The sequence below is a fragment of the Haliotis rufescens genome, unplaced genomic scaffold (genome assembly GCF_023055435.1).
Source record: "Haliotis rufescens isolate VD_foot unplaced genomic scaffold, xgHalRufe1.0.p SCAF_2, whole genome shotgun sequence".
NCBI classification, from domain to species: Eukaryota; Metazoa; Mollusca; class Gastropoda; order Lepetellida; family Haliotidae; genus Haliotis; species Haliotis rufescens.
The window spans coordinates 59332359-59357403 of record NW_025963890.1 but is presented as its reverse complement, the minus strand read 5'-3'; the positions used below and the strand labels follow the sequence as shown (position 1 = coordinate 59357403).

The following is a 25045-nucleotide window of genomic DNA, read 5'->3' as shown; positions in this document are numbered from 1 at the left end:
AGGATTATCTGTCCTCAATCTCATTAAAATCAGATCTTAGTTCTCGCTAACACTAAACAAAGATCTGAGGACATCCCATTACGGGTCACGTCAGACCGACCTTGCGCGAACTTTGACCGACCAATGGAATGACCAATCAGAAGGCAGCATTCTCGTGCTTTACGGCACTATTTTCAAATTGGCGACAACGCTTCGAAACATATTTTGACAAATTCTCGATTAAAAATTTGAAACCTGAACAAAAGAACATTCTGGAATCGCTAATAGATGAACTAGATTGTATGGATTCAGTCGTTAAACCTGTAACTATCGTTCGGAATAACCCATGTTGAAGTTTTCGCGGATGTATGATCAGAAATCACATTCCGACTGGTACTTTCATGATCTGGTAAGCGACGCTCTGATTGGTCGGATGAAAGGTCGTTCTGACGTGACCTCTACTGGGATGTCCTAAGATCTTTGTTTAGCGGTAGCGAGAACTAAGGTCTGATTTAAATGAGATTGATCTGTCCTATACGAATAACATTGTCTTCTATTCCACTGAAATGAATTATTAATGTCCGTCACGGTAGACATAATGTATGATACAACTTCTTTATTTACTGTAAAGGCGACGTTTCGGTATAGATCTGTTTAGGCTTTGCTTGACAACGGTATACAGTAAATAAAGAAGATGTTGTCCATAAATTGTGTCTACTTTGTCATCCGTCATCGTCTAAGTAATGCCTATCAAACAATTCATTAATGTCCGTATTTAACGTAAGAATACACTTACATGCATCGCCAATGGTTTCCACCTTGTAGACATCGTGCATATCTATGATGCCGTCGAACGTCGTGTAGAGTTTATTTAGAAGGGCCACCACCTGTATCGGCGTGCTGCTCCCTGACAACGTTGTGAAACCAACAATGTCGCTGAAGAATATTGTACAAGCGTCAAAGCTTTCTGCTGAAATTGGTTTCCCCTGCCTCAGTACATCCGCCACTGCCCTTGGAAGCATACCTATAACATAAATTGAGTGAACAATGTTTAATGCTGCCATCATTAATTGTACAATTGTTTCACAGCAGTCTGTAAGTCATCCCATTGGACCAGCCAAACCAGTGGTTGACAGCGTAAGCAACGATCGAAGACAACTTGTAATATGTCACACATTCAGCAAGGTCACATATAACAACCATTGAAGCCGGCTCTTGTGGCAAACATCGCACATTCTTCCCCGGAAACCACACTGGATAATCATCAGGAAACCCGACCTGAGAAAAGCCATGACAAAGGACGTAGTTTCCTTTGGGAGCCTACCCATATCATGAATTAGTTCTGTTAAATTTGCCAACCAGTTAAGAATCCAACGAAAGCCCCGGTACAGACTCAGTTCCATTACTGTCATGGTTCTAATTCAGTAAAGAACAATGGTATATCTTTCAATGAACTAAAGTTCTTGTTTGAAAACATAACTCGTCACTATTGATGCATTTTTTTAATGAATATTCTTGTTAAATAAGTGGCTGTTGTTTCACATTGCAGTCAGCACTATTCCAGTTCTACCACGGGAGCCTCAGAATACTCGAGTATTGGCCAGGCAATCCAGTTTATCCAAAACTTCTGACCACTCTTAACACCCGGCTCAAGTGACAAGCAAGAAAACTGGAGGCATAATCTGTCCGGCATACCATCGTGGTGTTCTTGACCAGATACACATGAGGAAGAGAATATATGGATGTCAACTTCTTAATTATGAGGAACACAACGTTTAGGATATATAATATATGCTTACTCCTTCATCAGGTGAATGAATGCCATGAGGCAGAGAGAAGTGTTCGCTTCCATATTGCCCATTGCTTATCACCTATCAGCGCCATCCATCTGTTGGCTTCCTTTGTTAGCTTGTACCCTTTGTTATTTTCCACCTTTGGCTTTCTTATCAATTGTGTTGTTCTTACACGTACATATATATGCTCTCTGCCTCATGGCATTCATTCACCCGATGAAGGAGTAAGCATATACTCCGAAACGTTGTGTTCCTCATAATAAAGAAGTTGACATCCATACATTCTCTTCCTTATGTGTATCACTTCTAATTGCCTTTCTTTGTTAGTTGGTTTGTTGTTTAACGCCGCACTCAGCAATATTCCACCTATATGACTGCGGTCTGTAAATAATCAAGTCTGGACCAGACAATCCAGTGATTGATATCATGAGCATCGATCCATGCCATTGGGATCGATGACATGCATCAACCAAGTCAGCGAGAATGACCACCCGATCCCGTAAGTCGCTTTTTACGACAAGTATCGTCACCTTTTACAGCAAGCATGGATTGCTGAAGACCTATTCTAGCCCGGAATCTTCACGGGTCTAAATGCCTTTCAAAGACCTAGATACACATGACCATGTTCAATTTCAACATAGACTGTCTTTTGTTGCAAAGATTCTTAAAGCATATTTAATACCGAAATAGACGGTTTATAGCACTTTGTATTTTAACCATCCACGTAAACATACATTGAAGGAAGAATGTAATTGTTTGAAGCGTGTATAAAATATGCTAGGGACTTTGCCGTTAGTTTCACACCAAACCAAGTCAGAAACAGAAAAGAATCTTACTGTATAAAAGTCGGTCTGTTTTCTGTTTTTCTGCAAAAAGATCTTGTGTTCTCTCTGCTACTGTGGCTTCCAAATGTTTAGAATATTTCTCCATCTAAATTAAAATAATCATTGTAGAATACATATGGTAACTTATTAAACATCATGAACTCAATGGCACTGATTATAGATGGGGAATTAAAGTGAATTGGGGTTTAACGTCGCGTCCAAGATTATTGCGCTTATATAGCGACGTGTGTGTGTGTGTGTGTGTGTGTGTGTGTGTGTGTGTGTGTGTGTGTGTGTGTGTGTGTGTGTGTGTGACCCCACTCAGACACAGTGTACTGACTCCGAGCCGACCAGTCCATGTTTTAGTCCCTTAATACCGAGCGCGAGACAGGGTAACAACAAGTACCAGCTTTTAACGTCCTTTGGTATGACGAACCCCGGACCTTCCGTTCTCCGGGCGGACGCTCTACAACTCGACCAGGGAGGCGGTCACTGATTATAGAAATTAAGTCACTGTCATCATCGTACCCTCTTACCATATTCATCATCAGGTCGACGGCGCTTAGTTTGTTGGGGTTTATTCTATGTAGTGTCTTTTTTGCGGACTCAAAGGACGGTCGAAAGTCGGGTTTTGGGTGCCAACAATATTCAATTAACTGAAACAAAAAATGATTCAAATATACCTTGCATATCACGAACTAGTGTAATATATATCTACAGAAGTGCGGTTGGTTCTGACGTCACTCAGGATCGAATCCCTAAATTGTGTGAGAAGCCCATTTTTCCTGCATTCGCTGTGAAATTGATGGAATACAGTGTACGGAGTTGAAAGGCACCTTTCACCTTTACAAACTATGCCGGTCACCAGTGAAGTGTTGACGAAGCGACCATACACATCTTCAGCAACAGTGATAAACATTTATAAAAGCGTAAAGCAAATAAAATCTTATGAACTCTATTCCGTATTGATATTGAAGCCATCACTCACTAACGAGGCATACGCTAACGATCCTGATAACATACTGGAATATACTGATCATATAATGGAATATGGTGATCCAGTCGATAATACTGCGTGACTTAATCACATAAACGTCTCTATAATTGGAGTATCTATACTATATTACTCAGCAGATGTTTATCACGTGTACATAAAGCATCTGACTGCTTTATATTTACCTTATCAAAATAGCAAGACATACAAAAACCTCATCATCACCCTGCGGAAACGCACACACGTACTGTCGGCACCCTCTACACTTTATCCACCCCATACCTTACCTCTGTGTCATCCTGCGGAAAGGCACATACGTACACTCATCCACTCTCTATACCTTACCTCTGTGTAATCCTGCGGAAAGGCACATACGTACACTCATCCACTCTCTATACCTTACCTCTGTGTAATCCTGCGGAAAGGCACATACGTACACTCATCGACTCTCTATCCCTTACCTCTCTGTAATCCTGCGGAAAGGCACATACGTACACTCATCCACTCTCTATACCTTACCTCTGTGGAATCCTGCAGAAAGGCACATCCGTACACTCATCCACTCTCTATACCTTACCTCTGTGTAATCCTGCGGAAAGGCACATACGTACACTCATCCACTCTCTATACCTTACCTCTGTGGAATCCTGCGGAAAGGCACATACGTACACTCACCCACTCTCTATACCTTACCTCTGTGTAATCCTGCAGAAAGGCACATACGGACACTCATCCACTCTCTATACCTTACCTCTGTGTGATCCTGCGGAAAGGCACATACGGCCACTCATCCACTCTCTATACCTTATCTCTGTGTAATCCTGCAGAAAGGCACATACCTACACTCATCCACTCTCTATACCTTACCTCTGTGTAATAATACGGAAAGGCACATACGTACACTCATCCACTCTCTATACCTTACCTCTGTGTAATCCTGCGGAAAGGCACATACGTACACTCAACCACTCTCTACACCTTACCTCTGTGTAATCCTGCGGAATGCACACAAATACTGTCTATCCACCCCATACTTTACCTCTGTGTAATCCTGCAGAAAGGCACATACGTACACTCATCCGCTCTCAAAACCTTACCTCTGTGTAATAATACGGAAAGGCACATACGTACACTCAACTACTCTCTACACCTTACCTCTGTGTAATCCTGCGGAATGCACACACATACTGTAATATCCACCCCACACTTTACCTCTGTGTAATCCTGAGGGCAGGGACAAACATTGTCAGGGTCCATCTTTCCCCGTATGTCTGGAAGCGGGGGTTTCCAGTTGGTTGGTATATTGAAGGGATCAGCATCCTGAAACGAGGAACATTCAAGCTTAAAGGAAGTACATATACTTGGGTTAGTTATGGATTGGTCATGCAACTATAAATCTAGACTGAACCTAATGGCATCACATTTATGAAGATAATGGTGACAGACCTGATAGGGATCATTCCTTGTAGCTATCTCGAGAAGAATGATAGCAAAGGGATAGACGTCTGAGGAATAGGATGGTTTAGCAGTGTGCTGCTTTATTTCGGGGGCAATGTACACCGTGTCCCTCTTCTCTTGGTACTCCCGCTCATCTTGGTCTTCCTTGGTCAGATCCTCCATCCTGTAGGAAGCCAGTCCGTAGTCTGGTGGAAATAATATACGTCAGTGGCCGTGCATTGTACTATAACACTGAAAGTGTGTTTAAAGTGTTCGCTCATAACGCCGAAGTTCTGGAATCGATTCCCTACATAAGTCGTTGCGATTAAGATATCACCGATGCATTTTAATTGCAACTCACTCACTCACTCACTCACTCACTCACTCACACGAAGTGTATTTGTGACGATCTACATGTAAAATGAGTATTGTGACGTCAGGATATGGTGAATCATTCGGTGATGAAGATCTGTATAAATTTCACAGTCGCCCTGAAATAAATCTCGCAAGTGCCCATTTTAGACTGTGGCCAATTTGACTGACCATAGACCTATAACAAGGCCAAAATGAGTGACCAAAGACCTATAACAAGGCCAATATGACTGACCATGGACCTGTAACAAGGCCAATATGACTGACCATAGACCTATAACAAGCCCAATATGACTTGCCATGGACCTATAACAAGGTCAATATGACTGACCATGGACCTATAACAAGGTCAATATGACTGACCATAGACCTATAACAAGGTCAATATGACTGACCATAGACCTATAACAAGGCCAATATGACTGACCATAGACCTATAACAAGGCCACTATGACTGACCATAGACCTATAACAAGGCCAATATGACTGACCATAGACCTATAACAAGCCCAATATGACTGACCATAGACCTATAACAAGGCCAATATGACTGACCATAGACCTATAACAAGGCCAATATGACTGACCATAGACCTATAACAAGGCCAATATGACTGACCATAGACCTATAACAAGGTCAATATGACTGACCATAGACCTGTAACAAGGCCAATATGACTGACCATGGACCTATAACAAGGTCAATATGACTGACCATAGACCTATAACAAGTTCAATATGACTGATCATAGACCTATAACAAGGTCAATATGACTGACCATAGACCTATAACAAGGTCAATATGACTGACCATGGGCTAAAACAAGGCAATAAAAAAACACCCGTTTATTAACGTAAAAACATACGAGGGGCTTTCAATACGTTTTGCAACTTGGGCGTTTGTGTTTACACAAACAATGTTAACTTGTGGCAAGTGTGACACGTGTCATAACATCAGGTTGACGCGTGTCATAACAAGTTACAGACACAACAATAAGCTAGATGTGATGGCTTCATTCACCTGAGGGTGGTTGGTCACAATCATGGATTCTCTCAAACATGAACAACGCGCTGTTCCTTACCAAGGAGGGATGCAAAGCAAAATAAATCCATGGTCGCATTTGTAAAGTGATGGGTAAGGATGTTCCTGACTATTCAACAGTTTGCCGTTGGTTTCTACAGTTTAAAAGGGGTAGGGAGTCCATAGACGATGACCCAAGGCCAGGCAGGGCTTCAGATGCCACCCAACCAGAAACCATTGCTGCTATAGAAAGAAGAATTTTGTCTGACCCACGAGTGAAAGTATCTGAACTTTCTAGGGATTTCCAAATATCAGTTGGAACTGTTGGAACCATTATTCATGAGCATCTTGGTATGGCCAAGGTATCTGCGAGAGTGGTACCTAGAAACCTCAGAACTCAAGATCGCCATCAGAGACCTGCAAGTTGTCGAGACCTCCTGGATCTCTATACTGCTGATGAAGCCGGATTTCTTTCTCGTCTAGTGACAGGTGATGAAACATGGATCCAGCACTGGGACCCAGAAACTAAATTGGAATCCATGTAATGGAAGCACCCCAATTGAAGTTTCGCACTTTACCATCGGTTGGCAAGGTAATGGCCACCATATTTTGGGATACAAGGGGCATATTACTGATAGATTACATGCCACCCAAAACTACAATCAATGGACAGTATTATGCTAATGTAATGACAGAATCTAATCTATTTGCATGACAACGCTCCGGTTCACAAGTCGAGAATTGCACTTTCCGCCATATGTGAATGTGGATTCGAACAGTTAAATCACCCACCCTACAGCCCAGACTTTGCCCCCTGGACACAGGACAAATGTATTGAGGTGAATGGAGATTATATTGAAAATAAAAGTGCAAAAGATAGTCTGCGACTTTGTCTTATATTGAGGTCTTTCCGGTTCTTCGGTATTCTGACTAAACAGCTTTCGCCGTTATACACAGTTTGAAATATACGTGTAAGTATAAATGTTCTTTAACAAATATATTAGTTATGTTTGTCAGATTCCACTTGGACAGAAAGTATTGAATTTCCCTTCATGCGATAGTGTTACCTGTTTGTGATGTTGAATATTGCGTGGCTTATATCAATCAACTGGAATATGTCGCTCTTATTAATCAACTGGATTCTGTCACCCTTATTAATCAACTTCTTCTTTCACGTTATGAATCTGGACGTGGAATACAAGACTTCGAACTTCAAGTATCCTCTCAGGGATAGCATACACAACAATAAGCCTGATATTATACAACGTCACACGCTAATACTGATACCCAATGAACTGCACTGACACGCACCTGTTATTTTAACAGTCCATCGATCGTCCACCACACAATTGCCTGCCTTCAGACGCCCATGCAGGATCCGGTGACTGTGTAGGTAGCACATGCCTCGAGCAATGTCAGTAGCGAAAGAGAACCTGAAAAAATGTAATCTATCATGCAATCTATATGATAGTAATAAACGTCACATTTATATATATTTTACGTTTTTAATTTATTGTAAATGTAATTGACCACAACACGGATATATCTCAGTGTAACAGTTCAATGTACTCTTTGTGCCGTAATGTATTTGGGTGCATTATATTTTCGGCGTGTATAACTATGTTAAATAAAAAAATGTATAGCGAATTGTCAAAGGATATCTTGAAAAGACAGGCATTGAGTGTCTTTTTAAAGTTTTTTCTTTTTCTCGGATTGTCCCATAGCAATGAGTCGGTATGTTGAAATGACCTATCGCCATATGTTTTGGAACGTGACTTTGGCACCACTAGCAGGTGTTGTTAGGTAATTTTAATATTAATTTAGGTACTTAATTCCATTCTCAATATATGATGTACATGCAAAGAGGCACACTTAATATTCATCCTCATTTTCCAAAGTTTTGCAACAGTCACAAAAGAACAGTCTCCCTCATTACAAACGTTTTGCATAGTTTTTCTTATATCTTATCTTTCGACTTCAAAGACACCTCACCATATCAAGCAAGCCAGCAAGCAAAGAACTTGTATTGCGAACTTCAGGCCACATGGCCCATAGTACAGTTGAAAGATAAATGCCCTTCTCCAGGTATCGGGGGCACGTGTGGCCAAGTCGTCTGACGCGTCGCGGTTCGTTACGCAGAGTTGCGTTCCTTGGGGACGCCAGAAATCCGAATCCAGGTTCGCCCTGATTATATTTCTAGGTTTATCAGCACGTAAACGTCTGAGACCTGCCTCTTTTCGGGCTGTCCTCCCACATTAAGCTGACTAGCCGTGGTAAAACTGGAATACTGTTTAAAGCGTCAAACGCAACTCACTCACTCTAAAAGTACACATATTATTTAGGTTATTTTATTAAAGTTTTTACATTAATTATGCAGAAATCTGTTTAAGACATCTATTTGGTATTTCGTCTGACACCGTCTGTAGGTTTGGGTGATTACCCCAATGGTAATTACAGTGAATGTGTGAGTGTTTTGTTTGTTGTTTAACGCCGCACTTAGCAATATTCCTGCTGTGTGACGGCGGTCTGTAAATAATCGAATCTAGACCACACAATCCAGTGTTTGACATCACGAGCATCAATCCACGCAATTGGGATACGATAACATGCATCAGCCATGTCAGCTAGTCTGACCACCCGATCCCATTAGTCGTCTCTTACGACTCACTTAAGGATAATGGGGCAGGTACCTTCCCTTTTTCGCGAACACCTGGTATCATCACTATTTGATAGTGATTCAAAAACTCAGGGTATATTTGCAATAGTACAATGGACTCTGCTTTTACTTATGAATATGGAAAGGGTTTGTCGCTTATATTACATTAAGTAACGTCGGTTGCACTCTAGCCATTTTGTAACATGAACATTCAGTGACTTTATAACATATATAAAAGACAGTAAAAAAACCGGTAACATATCACAGACTTACATTTAAAACCTTTGGTGAAAACTAAAACTGTTGAAGTATTAAACAACGACACAATATAACATTTGGACTATAGATCGCCAGCAACAAAAGTAAGACCCCCAGACTAGTGACTATAGGGAATAACGGTACACCTGGGCCCACTTGCAGAAAGCAATCTTAGCACTACGACTATTGTAAGCCTTTGTTAAAGTATGGGAGTTACGATCATCTTTACGCTAAGATCGCTTTGTGCAAGTGGGCCCTGCTGTCATTCCGTGTGGATTCACAGCACCCCTTAATCACTGGCGATTGTTGGCAAGTGTAACCTAAAATTAACATTTACAATATGGTCATGGTGCTAAGGTATGATATACAGTAATGTACGTCTTGTAGATATCACATATCATATTTGTGGAGATGATATAACATATCATTTTTGTGGTGAAGATATAGCATAATTATACATTCGTGATGCCAACATAAGGTATTATATTTGCGATGTTGATATATCATATTCATTTTGTGGTTTTGAATAAGATATTATATTTGTAGTGCTATAAAAATAATGTTAGGACGTGGCGTGTTTGGGGTAGTAACTGCTTACAATGCACTTTTCCTACAGTGTTATCAAAACATCTTCATGGTTCAGGGCACACCATTTACTGAAGGCGGTCGGCACTGTTGGCGAAGAGATGGACTCCAACAATATTCCTGCAGCTGCAGCCCTTGGTGTCTACATTTCACAACTTTTGAGGTACAATCGAGCATGCTCTTTTTACCAAGATATGAAAAAGCTAATGTTTGTTTCCAATTTTTTATTTTTTTAAAGAGAGCATTGTGACATTCTATGCTATCCGAAATATGTTTTTTGACGGAATACCGTATTAATCTTCAACTCTGTGAACAATCATACAGTTTTAAAAAAATGATTTGAAAGTGCGTCATACACCTTTTGCTCAGAAGTTGTTTGATCATAGTTACAACATTCAAGACCTCAGTGATCATGAAGCTTTCAAAATGTTTATGATGTTTGACGCATCAGTGACAAAACTGATGTTCGATGCAAGTCCCTATTTTAACTTGTACCATGTTCCCGTGTTTTTTTTCAGGTGGACAATTGACTTGTCTATGCATGTGATTGTGACGGGGGCCACCGGTGAGTCAGGATACGCTCACCTGTTTGCGAACACCTGCTATCATCACTATGTGACAGTGATTCATAAACACATGCTCATGATATAGTCGGAATCGTACAATCGACTCTGATTTTGGCAGAGATTTCCTACGAATATGGAAATGATTTTGTCGCTTTTATTTACAAACACATACTGTATTATGCAAGTTGTGAGTGGCGAGCGCTACCGGGAGAGCAGGATGTGCTTATCCTTTTCGCGAACACCTAGTGTCATCACTGATTCTCAGTGATCCATTCATGTAGTTTTCACGCTATGTTTCTTCGGATAATCGTAAATTCTATGACTTATTCATCTTGCGTTGACGTTTAATATTTTTTTGTAATTACAGGTATGGTAATACCAATGATTCGAAAATCCAGAAATGTATGACGCAATTAAATAAATTAAATATAATGGGTGTCATGAATGGTTTCTTCTTCGCTTGCGGGTCATCATACCCATATAATCTGATAACAATCACTGGTCATGCTAGATCATTTACTAAAGGCCGTTACATTGCTAGAATACCACGGTGTCATTCAACAAACAAACATTTATTGCCATTTTGCATCCCTGCTTTTATTCTTTCATAAACTCTGCGCAACGATCACTCTGTGACTTAAACAGCATAGAAAACAATCCTAATTGACATCCCTTGACTCCAGATAGGTCTGCCCACGAAGTAAGCGATCGATATCACAGTCATCCACGAATCAACAACTGCAGGTCATTGATTAAGTTTAATCTGCAAGTTGTTCAATAATTTGACACTGACATGACTTGTTGCGAGCTAGTGTTTCTTGTATTGACAGTGTAATGAACCATCTGACAAATTATTGTCGTTTAAATTACCGTAAAGAATTTTTATAGATCCCAAACTACTCTTGTTTGTCAGTTTCAGTAAAACTGAACCAATTTGGCAAATATACTAAATACAACCGTAAATGTGATGGCGCCAATTACACCTTGAAGCAAGCTCTTTGCTTTTTATCTTATGTCTATATCCTTTCCTATTTTTTAAATTACCGTCTTGGGAAATATAATATATAGTCTTGATAATGTCTCCGTCTTTCCTAATTTTCGATGCTATTGTTTCTTTGTAACAGAGGCCTTATAAGGACTTGGATGCAGATGTACCAGATCTTAAATAATACACCTCGACATGGCAGAGTATAGTTCGAAGTTGTATCTTTTAACACTATATTATGTTGTTGTTTACATATACACACAGACAGACAGACACAGTCACTTCATTTTTCAATATATACATATATAAAATAGAATTCACAGGATAAAAAATGACCCTATCCATAAGAGACAGTGGTCTAAGAATATACTGCGATAACAAATCAGATCGTATACAGGAGACAGAAAGAAAATGAATATCAATGCAACGAAGAAAAACTCTAGCTTTGATGCAGGAATTGTTGTCGTTTATCGGAAATAAGTTTGCAGGATTTGGGACATATATTTACAAGTAGAGGGCTTGATAAATAAAACCAGTTTTAACCAAATCATCTGTCTGGTTGATATTAGGTCATACATCATTGCATTTCCGCAGCAACACGTGTCGTACATCACCATGTAATGGACAGCACAATAAAACATGATGCTCGTCCTCTACACAGTAAACAAAGCTGAAACACACTCTATCATTAACAGGAAGCTTAAGATAACGCCCAGTTTCATTGTGAATAGGAGCCACCCATGCCACGGCTCTCCCATGGGGTGTTCATATTGCAGTACGAATAAACGTTTCCACATTATCTTCAGATTTGAAGGTGCTATACAGGTGCATCTTGTTTCCACCGTTGCCCCTATTGCTAAGAACCCGTTTTACTGCTGTGAAATAGTCGTGTGGATATTTCGTGAAGGTATTATCTCCTAATATGGATAATATATATGTTTTACACTTATATTATTGTCAGGTGCAATAAAATGTTTAACCAAAAGACTTCTGTAGTTTGTATGGGTTCTGAAGTTCCACTTTCTTCTGTAATCCCCTGCTTCCCGATTAGCCCAGCTGAAAAAACCTTCCATGTCACTTTCTATTGACGTAATGTTAGCAGGAGCTATCGTATGTCACCGCTAACTGCGCTATTTGGTGTATATTTTCTCAGTCCCATGCAAAACCTCATTGCTCGGTTTTGAACTGCGTTTGTTGCGGATTTGGTATATTTACCCCCATGTCACCGATCCGTATTGTCTTGTCGACCATACCATAGAATCATAGAGCTTCGTATAAGTATTGTACTGCATACCACCAAGTTGTTTGAATTTGGAGATCAGCAGACTAATGGATGATCTTGGACCCTAGTGTTCAAACTGTCCAGCAGCAAGTTCATGTTATCATCTTTGTCGGCGAAAATGACTGTATCGTCCGCTTAAGAAAGTATGCTGACACACCTCTTTATGACATGGGATCCCTCGAATGTTCTGTTCAGCTTTCTGCTACGGGATTAATGATGTCTTTTATAACATCACCTATTGGAAAGTGCATGTAAGAAGGAGTGGTAGTATTCCACCTGCCGGACACGCCGTGTGTGGTGACATGCCAATATCTCACCGCGAATTGATGTTACCACGTCTCTTTCTATTTTAAAATGTCTCCATAATGCCATTACGTAATCCATCTAAATCAGGGTATTTATCTCAAATTATGATAGTATTAATGGATCACCTTGGACCCATTCACAAACAAACAAGAGACGACACCACAGCCTGGTTCCCTGGTATGCTGCGCTGGCGATACGCTACCGAATCTTCAGTTGCGAATGAGTGGGAGTTAATTATCACAATCGAATGGAAAATCACTGGGAAAAGAAATACTTGTATACAACTGAGTGCTAACATGTACACTAATTAAAAGGATCAATCTATCATATTCCGGCAAAAGCACACACCCTGTGTGGCGCTCCCATGTAACCTAACAATTAGCTATATAATACAATACAATCATTCCGACTCTTTCAATACTTCGTGACAATGGCTATCATGATTGCAAATGATGGTGATGCCCCTTGTTGTCCCTCTCATTAGATCTGATTCGTTGTATTTGTACAGTAAATGACAGTGGACTTCATATAGACGCACGTAAATATCTCCAAGAGACGTTCATTGTCTAAGTACTGAATAATGCCCTTACCACCGTCATGTATATTGATGCAAAAAAGGTGATACGTTTCGATAAGCTGTTATAAAAAAAAACTACAAAGAGTAATGTCCTGAAAGAATCTGGACAAATGTCCTTGGTATGAGCAAAAAAAACTCCATAAAGCAGTGGAGTGCAAATAGATAAATCATCGATCGCTGTTTATGTTCCTAATCTACGGTATGAGCGTAAAATATTGTATCATATTGATTTATCATGATATACCTTGCACTTATCTGTACACGGAGGAAGACCCAGTGACCTGATGAACCTGGTATCATCATTATTTGATGATAAAAAATGTATTTATTCTATTGACTTGGTTGATTTTTTGTGTGTACAATTTATCATACATATGTCTAGATTAATTTGTCACGGTATAAATCTATCGGGAGGATGGCCCGAATAATTTCGTACATTCACAATATCAAATACTAGTGATACCGGGTGCATTTAACTAGTTTGACGAAAAACAAAACTTTTTTTTTTTTTTTTTGCTTCATATCCCACAAAGGTTCGTGTCTTACTAGCCAAAACAAGTTTCCGTAAACTCTGTTATAGTAATGGGGGATAGTACAAACGTAATATATCTAAATGGTTGGGGCAACAATGATAAACAAAAGCAGGGATTTTTTTAATTGTTAAAAACACGAACCATGATTTACTGTCTGCAAGACGCACACGTTACTTTAGAAATGGAACAAGTAATTCGAGAAGAATGGGGAAATAAGCACTGCTTCTTCAGTTCGTACGGGGGCCCAGTCTTCTAAGGCGCCGCGATTCGCTGTGCAGAGTTGCGTCCCTTGGGCACGCAAGAAACCTATGATTGTGGGTTCGAATCCCGGTTCGCCCCGATTATGTTTCTAGGTTTGTCAGCACCATACCCGTGCTCGTGGGTCTCACCAAAGTGGCTAACGTCTGAGACCTGCATCACTTCGAGCTCTCCTCCCACATTAAGCTGACACGCCGTGATATAACTGGAATAATGTTAACAGCGGCGTTAAACCCAATTCACTCACTCACTTCAGTCCGGACCGAAGTAACTCTGGAGGTGTTGCAATATTTTTACACAACAGATTCGACTGTACCGTCAGTAAAAGATATAACAAGCTAATGGTAACCTACTTATACTCTAAAACTGACTATTAATGAATATAAACTTGAAATAGTCACAATATATGGTTAAAATAAGGATAACCACGAATTGTACGAAAGCTTGATGCAATCCTTTACTAGTGGCCAGATAGTTCTATGTGGTGAATGTCATACAAAACATACTTTTGATACATACCACAACAAAAGCGTTAATAATCATAACCCAAGATAACGAATCCTAAAGATGATCTCGACCTCGCTGACCCTTGGAGAGAAAGAAATACCATTTGAAAAAAAATCACTTGGCCACAACCAAACCCTTTTAACAATCACAATTTCCCCAATATCAATAACTGGGAAATTTAATAATCCGTTTTTAAGAGATTCTGAATACGTAAATCTTGTGAGAAGTGTTATAAAAGAAACAACAGATCAAATTCGAAACAATATTAAAGAATGTATTGATGATTTACCATTAGCGAGAAACTTCTCTTGGAAACTATCGTTCAAATGATTAGTAGGAAAACCATTCCATATTCATCACATAAAAAAAAAGAACGTGAATAGAACAGAAAAAGATTATACAAAATAACCTCAATAAATTGTCCATCAAGTCAGATGAAGAAGACCGAGTAGAAAGCAGAAAAGAAATGGTAATGAAAGTTGATATTACACATGAAGAGGTGCACATAAATGGGAGAGAAACCGAGTAAGGACATCCAGAAACTTCCTTAATAAATGGATAAGCCGAATAGAATATTATATGTGAAGGATAATTCATAAACAGGATGACATACTAGAAGAAATTCAAAGATATTATAAATCGCTGTATACCAAACATGAAACTGGTGCAATAACCTTAGATGTGTTATTAGGTAAATACGACTTTCCAACAGTTCAATCTGAAATTACGCAAGAATTGAAAGGTGGGTTAACGAGTTAATGGTAAAGTTTTAATGGCGGTCAAAAAGCTAAAGAATGATAAAAGTCCAGGCCCAGATGGATTAACAGTTGAATACACCGCTTTCATTCAGTATGATGTTGGAAAGTACCTTATTGGATCATTAAACTATGCCAATAGGACAGGCCACCTTTCAACATCTCAAAAACAAGGTTTAATTACTACATCTCCAAGGGTAAAAATCCACAGTAGTTCCCTTAAAGATGAGAGAGAGAGAGAGAGAGAGTGTGTATGTGTGTGTGAGAGAGAGAGAGTGTGTGTGTGTGTGTTTGTGTGAGAGAGAGAGAGAGAGAGAGAGTGTGTATGTGTGTGTGTGAGAGAGAGAGTGTGTGTGTGTGTGTTTGTGTGAGAGAGAGAGAGAGAGAGTGTGTGTGTGTGTGAGAGAGAGAGTGTGTGTGTGTGTGTTTGTGTGTGAGAGAGAGAGAGAGTGTGTGTGTATGTGTGTGTGAGAGAGAGAGAGTGTGTGTGTGTGTTTGTGTGAGAGAGAGAGAGAGAGTGTGTGTGTGTGTGTGTGAGAGAGAGAGAGAGAGAGTGTGTGTGTGAGAGAGAGAGAGAGGAGAGAGAGAGTGTGTGTATGTGTGTGTGAGAGAGAGAGAGTGTGTGTGTGTGTTTGTGTGAGAGAGAGAGAGAGTGTGTGTGTGTGTGTGTGTGTGAGAGAGAGAGAGAGAGAGAGAGAGAGAGAGAGAGAGAGAGAGAGAGAGAACTGCGAATTTGGTACTCTTCCACAAGGAATTTGGTACAACGATAACATTACAATACGTAAAAAATGTATTCAGTATAAGGATTGGAAAGGAAAAGCGTAAATTATGTAAATGGTCTAATTGACGAAATGGGATATTTTCTTTCGTATATAAACTTTTCAAATTAAAACACACTTTCTAAAATACACGAGAATAGCGAATTCTGTAAATCAATACTGCCGCACAATATGAAAGACATTTTCCAAAAGAAAACGGAATACCCTTTTTGACTTTTTAACGTATTTCACTTACTTAAAGCATCAAAGGGGTGTCATCATTACAACTCAACCTTAATCAATTGGAAAGTCTACTAGAAATGAAAATAACAGATAAAGATAAGCTTATCAACAACACGTAATACCTTTTATATGTGCAACTATCAAGACCAAATATTGCATCTTCTTCTTTTTTTAAAATAAATTGTTCAAGATGGGATACGTACAGGTTTAATACCACGAGCCGGAGGCGAGGCGATAGGTATAAAACCTAACGCGGGACGCATAGAACTCCATGTACCCCGTGATCCTGCTACAACGAATTTATCTTACCTACAAGTTTTAATATGACATTGTCAAATAATTCAAACATTACTACACGATTAAGTCACTGCATATGTTAACAAGAACGGCTTCAGCAGAATTTGGAAGACATATATATATAAATAACTAAAAACAGTAAACAGTGATATGTATACAAGCTTCACAAAACAGTTTTGAACTAAACAATGAGAGACAATTTGAGACAAATATATATATATATATGTCCAACAAACAAAATAAAAAAGTTTTAAAACAATTACTGATAGTGATAGTGATTAATACACATGCTCATTATATATATTCTGAACTGTACAATCGATTCTGATTTCAGCAGAGATTTCTTATGAATATGGAAAGGGTTTGTCGTTTATATTATTTAAATAATGCAGAATATAAAATATCTATAACCTACCATCTTTGTATACATCACGCAATCACAATATTGTTGTCAACCAAGTAGCCAATGTTTCTTGTACGAGGCTACTGAATTCTTTTAATCGCATCTTTTGTGTATGTATATTAAAAATGTTGGCAATAGACTTTGTCATTTGTAATTGTCACGAATTAACTTCATCGCTTACATATTGTGTACGTATTTGCATTTTAGCGTAGATAAAGTGTATGGACGAGTGAGTGTTCTTTTACACCGCAGTAGATAAATTGTTAAAAAAATGTGAGTACATGAGTGACAGACTTTAATAATACCGTTGAGATAAACGAATTAAATGTACAAGTAAGAACAAGTATTTCAAGAAATCATTTCATTGAGTGTTACATCGCATCTCATATATAACTGTTTATAATAGCACGCACGGAGAAATAGGTGTTAGAATAGGTACCCAGTAACCTGTGTTTGTCACAGCCCTGATAATATTAACCATTGGTTTGTCCGACCCAGAATCGATTATTTACATGCCACACTGGTTAGCAGTGATTAGCAGCCCTGTAGGATGAGGTAGTAATGTGACAGCAACGCCCGAACCTTAAAAATATAATCCTCTTGAGATTGCAACATTAACGTTGATTGTAAATTGACCCGTCAGATGGAATAATGGCATGTGCTTTGGGTAGCTTTTCAGTCGGTTATGTTTTTATTATTCTTGTTATTGGTATTTGGGGCATGGCTGTGGAGTACCAGGTTCGATGGTCGTGGGTTTGAATCTTCGATTTGCCCTCATTATGATTCCTGGGTTGTCGACACCATACCGTACTCGTGGGTTTCAAAAAATGGAAGAAGTCTAAAACCTGCGCTTCTTTTGGCTTTCCTCCCACATTAGGTGGACACATCGTGATCTGATGTATAATGTTTAAAGCAGCGTTAGATCCAACTTATTGTTATCATTATTGTTAATCTTGTTATTGTTGTTAGTTTCGTGATGATTTTTGGGCAAATAGATCATATACATGGAGACAATGATGTACCTGAATGCCCAGTTGAGCGGCACGTCTTCATTCTGGAGAACGTCATTGAGACTTCCTTTGGGGCAGTACTCACTGAGCAGGCACACGTCAGGCACTTCAACACACCCGCCGACGAACTTACACAGATTAGGGTGGTCCAGCTCTCTGCAACAAAAGCAGAAAAAATCAATCATGGTTAACATGCTATCTATCAGTTTTGAAACTGATTCATATATTTAATAATCCATTCAATCTGTCATTTTACTCTGGTGTTTAATGTTACAGATGTGCATTATATCCAAATCACTCAACGTCACTCATTGTAGGGTCACGGTTGACTGGTGGCAGAACTGCGAGCTCCGCTAGTTGTGGATTCGCATTCTAGGTTCCTCCCAAAAAAGAACGTTTTTTGTCTGCTCCTTACCCATGCTTCTGCGTTTCCCCAAAGCGGAAAAAAGTCTAATACCTCCAGGGAGATATTGGATTCCGGATCGAGGTGTAACTTTGAAGCTGTATTTAATAATCTAACTCTTCGCTGAGTGATAAGTATTTGAGTCCAAAGTGACAATTTCAAAACCAAATGGCACACGTTCCTATACCAGATACTCACACCCGTATATGTAGATGGTCCATGTCGTATTTCAACAATGTTGGGGCTATTTTGGTGAATGAAACAATATTTATTGTAATGCAATCGGCCATGCGTTTCATTTCTTGGAGAGTATATTTGCTAGCCAGTGACATTAATATGCGTTCGTTTTTATATTCAGCTGTATGTATGCTGTTGCACATTTGTGTATGTCGCAAGTGCGCGCACAACCTTAACTTTCAATCAATACTGTATTCCGCATGACGGGCATATGGCCATGTAATTAGCCTATAAACCTCTAGTGATGACAATACTAAAATATATATCATAACTTTTCAATGATTGTTCTAATTCAAATTAACTAGATTTCGAAAGCTATATATATTTACGCAAAAGAAAAGTTAAATGTACTTACTTCCGTGTTATTTAATGCTGTCCATAAACGCAACATGTATTTAGCACCTCTGTAAAACTGAGAAAATGTCTCTATGTACTATGTCATCATTAGGGGAAGGCTGATACACGCAATAGCATTTGAGTTAGCTGACAGAATTTGGGAGTTGTGAATGATTTGCCAGGGCTACCTCCTGAACCAAGCCTAAACCTTTTAACTGCCTTGACGTATTTACGTCTCTAGTTTAACGTGTCTTGTAGAGCAGGTTAAAATCTGTTTCGGCAGATAATAGAGACTGGTTATTCTCTGGCGTTATCGTTTCATATGTAGAGGTCATCACGCGAGTGTGTTTGGCGATTGTTAATAACCTCTTTGTAAAATAAATGTCATTTTTCAATTCTGTGCTCGAAAAATCTCTTCCCATCTCTTTCAAATATTACCCAGAAATTGCAAGTTTTCCTGAAATGTGCACATTAATATGTATAACGTTCAAGGGTAAGTGATGTGTCACTCAGACAGTGACAACAGTCAGTATAGTTCCGGCTGAAACCTGTTTATCATACAGTGGCGAAACTAAATATATGCAAAAAACATTTGACTACACACGTTCTTTCCACTTGCCTTTCGCGGCAATCCAACCGCGGGACTGCTGGAGTAAGTGCCCTTTGGCAAAGGGAAGCTACTCTTACCATAGCCTTTGAGACGTCCGTTTATTGACAGTCTGTCTGTTCTGTCATTACGTTAAGAAGTCCAGTCGGATGTACACACAGCAACAAAACGAAACAAGGTAACTATTTGGGCATATTTCGGACACATCCAACTGTTTTAATTTGGGGAAAAGGTTCCAAGGCGCAAAGGTCTACAAGCACAGATATGGAAACTGATCCCTCTAGTATAGTGTCCTCGCTAAATTGTTTCGCAATTAATATCTCCAAAGTTGTCAAAACTTGTAAAATGCCGTTGTTATGTCACAGTTAGACACTGAGTTTCCAGAAACGAAGAAGGGCGACGCCGGTTTGTTTGTAAACAGTGAAAGTAGTCCCTACTTGACCTTTGATATTTGCATCTATATCTTCATATGACCCCAACGGATATCGTTTTTATCCCCTTGGTTTTATCCTGCCGAGAAACCTATCCATTATATGATAATCATTTTTATATTGTTTTATATTATTGAGCCTTCAGGATGTTTCAATGAGGTATGATACTAGATTATGTTTATTCATATTTCCTTGAATTTGAAGCTATTTGCACCTCATTCCAAAGCATGTTTTCCAACCTGCGTAACTTGTTTTTTATATTGATTTCCATTTTGACATACTAATACATGCCTAGAACTAGTTTCCACTGTCCTAAGATCTCTGTTGGGGAAAAGGGGGCGGTCGGGTAGCCTTGTGGTTAAAGCGTTCGCTCGTCACGCCGAAGACCCGGGTTCGATTCCAGACATTGGTACAATGTGTGAAGCCCATTTCTGGTGTCCCCCGCGGGATATTGCTGGAATATTGCTAAAAGCGGCGTAAAACCACCATACTCACTCACTATGATGTAGCCCAACTCGCTAAATAATTCTCGCAAGATGGCTTAATAAAAAAGAAAATATACTCCTATTGGGGAAAAACACGAAATCAATATCCACTTAAGGACAAAACTTAACACAGTAAAGTAGATAGCCATTGTTGAGATTGTTTTTTTTTTAAAGGTAATTTTACAGAGTCGATGGAGTATGATTACATGCTGTACTTGACTACTTGTTATTATCGGCGATTCGTCGAGGATCTTCAAATTGCCTGTGTGTGCATAGCGATTCTGTCTGGGAAATAACGCATGCTTTTAAGAAAATGTTTCGTCCGCTGTATGGATTTGGCGTACTTCCTGCCTACTCGTGGTGATTAGCACATGTCTTAAATAAAATTATTGATAAAAGTTATTAAGTAGAATAAATGATAAAAGGGTTCGGTTTTTCGCTTCTCGTGGTTATCATGTAAGTTAAACGTTTAAAAGCAAACTAGGTGATCATTCTCCTTCCAGAAAGACATGTACAAGCCAATACAATGCAAATTCAGACCAAAGCTCATAAAGCGGTATCTTTACAACAGGGAAATAGATTACGGGGTTAGTCGAAATACCGTGATATTAAATAAAAATATCTCATCATGTGTCTAATGATGTCTAATCATGTACAAAATCGTCAAATCGGAATATCAAATTAAAGTAATATGTTTTAATATGCAAAATCAACCACTCTGAATATGAAAGAGACATCTCTTCAACAACATATGACTCTGTGAATATGAAATACAAATATCTCATCATGTACAACATCGACAAATCTGAATACCAAATGCAATAATAATGCAGCAAATGTTTAAATCAAGTTCCAAATCTACAACTGTGAATATCAAAGATACAGTTCAAATTATGAACAAAATGTAGAACTGTGAATATCAAATAGAGATATGTTCAATCGTGTACAAAGTCGCCTAACGTAAATATCAAAGACACATATCTCTTATATGCAATTGCTTTGCTAATTTACAAACGTGAATATATGGAAAAGGTTTCGTTGCTTTTTAATTATCTATTCTTAAATCATTCTATTGTATTGTATTGTAATGTATTGCATTGCATACAAAATGTATGAATAACAAATGCGTGTGATCATCTAATCATATAAACAGTGATTTCCTACTATTCCCATTGTGGTTAGCACAGTTGAACATACGAGAGTTGATATTGTCAGTTAGGTCACACTTTGATATGTCATGGTTTACAAATGTGCGAACCATGTAACTTGAGTCGATCGAAAAAAAGATATATTAAACCCGTTTAGCTCAATATGTTTTATTTCGCACGAGTGAGCTTTTAGGAATATTCCAGCAACATCACGGGACACCAGAAACTGGCTTCACACATTGTACCCACGTGGTGAATCGAACCCAGGTTTTGGCGTGATGAGCGAACGCTATAACCACTAGGCTACCACACCGACCCTATTTGGCATGACGTTCTTTAGATCGATCTGTTTAATAGGGGGAAGGGTAATACTGTTAAAGGTCCAGTATGTTAAATATGTCACAGTATTAAAATAACATGAATATACGTTAACACCTGAGAATGCTTTGTGGGGTTAGCCCGTTCGATTCTCACATGGGTATAATGTGTGAACCCACTGGCGTGATATTGTTGGAATATTACTGAAAGTGGCGTGAAATCTCACTCACTAATGCAGAAAAGGTACCATAAGGCTGTCTCCGGCGAGCACACGGTGTGTTTTGTATAGAGTTAAGAATCAACTTTCTATCTCTCCATCCCTAGACGTATTGGCATCATAAATTACACCTTTTAATCTATAGATTGTCTATTTTCTATACACATTGTCTATTTCTATACATAAACTCAATTAAATCCACTGGGCGTGTTGAATGGTGAAGAGGAGGATAATTGATTTAAAATAATTGCTGAAACAAGCACCCCATTCAGGGATATTCTACAACATTAACATCAATAAAAAAGACCTTGGGTTTGTTTCAGGGAATAATAATTAATGATTAATAATTATATTGCTTTATAAACCCAGTGCAATTCGATAACGTCAACTTGTATGTTATGCAATAGCATCCGGGTTCGATTTCCACATGGGTACAATGTTTGAAGCCCCTGCAGTGATATTGTTAGAATATTGCTGAAAGTGGCGTGATACCTCTCACTCACTGATGCAGACAGGGTAACATACGGCTGTCTCTGGCGAGTCCTCGGTGAGTATTGTATAGAGTTAAAAATCAACTTTTTATCTCTTCTACCCATTGGCATCATAAATTACACCTTTTTATCTATAGATTGTCTATTTTCTATACGGGGCGGTCGGGTAGCCTAGTGGTTAAAGCTTTTGCTCGTCACGCCGAAGACCCGGGTTCGATTCCCGACATTGGTACAATGTGTGAAGCCCATTTCTGGTGTCCGCCGCCGTGATATTGCTGGAATATTGCTAAAAGCGGCGTAAAACCATACTCACTCACTCATGATCACTCACTATTTTCTATACACATTGTCTAATTCTATACATAAACTGAATTAAAACCACTGTGCGTGTTGAATGTTGAGGAGAGATGATAAGGGAATGAGGGAATAATGATCAATGATTAATAATTATATTGCTTTATAAACCCAGTGTAATTCGACAACGCTGTATGTTATGCAATAACGATAATTTAGTGTGGATGTCGATCTACATCCCCGAGTATCAACATACTAAAAGATAAAATCCTTACCTGACTGTCTTTACTTCGACTCGGATGGTTTTCGTGAGAGAAAAGTTGTTCTTCCGTATCTTCCTAACGGCAATCGTTCGTCCATCGCTGAAATGACAATCAATACAAGTGGGTGTAAGTGTGCGGTAAGAGCAGGAACACATTCTCGTACACACGCTAAGTTTGGGAGACAACCTTCTTCAGAGATGAACCACAAAAGCAGGGGGAAAAATTAGAAATTTAACAGATAGGAATACATGAAAAAAGTCCACTTACGAACGCACGTACTCACTCAAACACGCACCCACGCACTCGCTATTTGGGAGCAACACTCCTCTTAGCGTTCCCGGGACCAGTAAGGGCTCAGACACGGTTCATTGACACGGCATTTGGCGCTCCCGGTACCAAGCAAATAAAACGAGGACAGAGGAGTACCGCTCATCAATTTCATTACCGTATACATGCATTAACATTACTGTTTAAAATGTTCATATCCATATCAATATTCAGTCCCGGTTAAGAAGTTCCGAGAAGTTAATGTTTAATTAATGCATTTAAGTTAAAATGTTAAAATGTACATATCAATGTAAACCCATCAATGTTCAATCAGGGTGAAGACTTAAAACCAAGCGCTTTATCTTTAACCCACGCCAGCACGCCAGCACGCCAGCACGCCAGAAGAGACGACGTTGTTGGCTTGTTAGCATAGAGTACTAAACATACTGATATAAAGCTCGATCAATAGCATGCACACAAGCAGCATGCATGCATTGAAGCAAACGTGCGTACATACAAGTGAGAAGTTTGGAGGGTTTGAAGGTGAGCTACAACTACCAAGTTGAAGACATTGTTCCGTGGTCTAGAGGATAGAGTTTGGAGCGTCTGCCCGGTCCGAAAATTCGATTCCCGGCCGTGTCATACCAAAATACGTTAAAAGATGGTACTTGCTGTTACCCTGCCTAACGCTTGGCATTAAGGGAATAAAACAAGGATCTTGACATTGGGAATAATTAAAATTAATGTCTGTAACGAGCTTTTTACGACTAACACACCGTTTGGATACCATAAACGGGTATTTCCTACTTGTCCAGCAGCTGGCCAAGGGATAATTCCAATCGCGTTTGTTTAAGCAATACACATTTGTACATTCAGCATTCGTCTACTTCAAAATTTGTACTCATGACAATAGGTGATGGACAAGAAAAAAGACCCCTAATTAAACATCTGGCAGATTGGGCGCTGGCCCGATCGTTGAAATTGCTCAACACGTCAAATACCGATAACCCGTTTTAACCCCCAGGAAGATGATTCCCCTCCGTGGAGGAATTTTTCGTTTAGGGAACGATTTGGCGTGTCATTTGTATCGGTATTTTTACGGTATTTGTCTTTTTCAAACTTAATTTGTTCCAACCATTTGTGTATAGG

General features: G+C 39.2%; 1 protein-coding gene across 1 annotated transcript in view; it reads right to left on the bottom strand.

Annotated features, from left to right (window-relative positions):
• The window catches only part of LOC124141955 (atrial natriuretic peptide receptor 1-like), a 63053-nt gene that overhangs the window by 10865 nt on the left and 27143 nt on the right, over positions 1 to 25045 (bottom strand). Inside the window, exons 8-15 of the mRNA XM_046510156.2 lie at positions 23642 to 23728; positions 18412 to 18555; positions 7732 to 7853; positions 5037 to 5233; positions 4803 to 4910; positions 3133 to 3252; positions 2609 to 2702; positions 776 to 1003 (exon numbers count right to left, since the gene is read on the bottom strand). Of these exons, the coding sequence (XP_046366112.2) occupies positions 776 to 1003; positions 2609 to 2702; positions 3133 to 3252; positions 4803 to 4910; positions 5037 to 5233; positions 7732 to 7853; positions 18412 to 18555; positions 23642 to 23728 (1100 nt within the window). The remainder of the gene's footprint in view (positions 1 to 775; positions 1004 to 2608; positions 2703 to 3132; positions 3253 to 4802; positions 4911 to 5036; positions 5234 to 7731; positions 7854 to 18411; positions 18556 to 23641; positions 23729 to 25045) is intronic.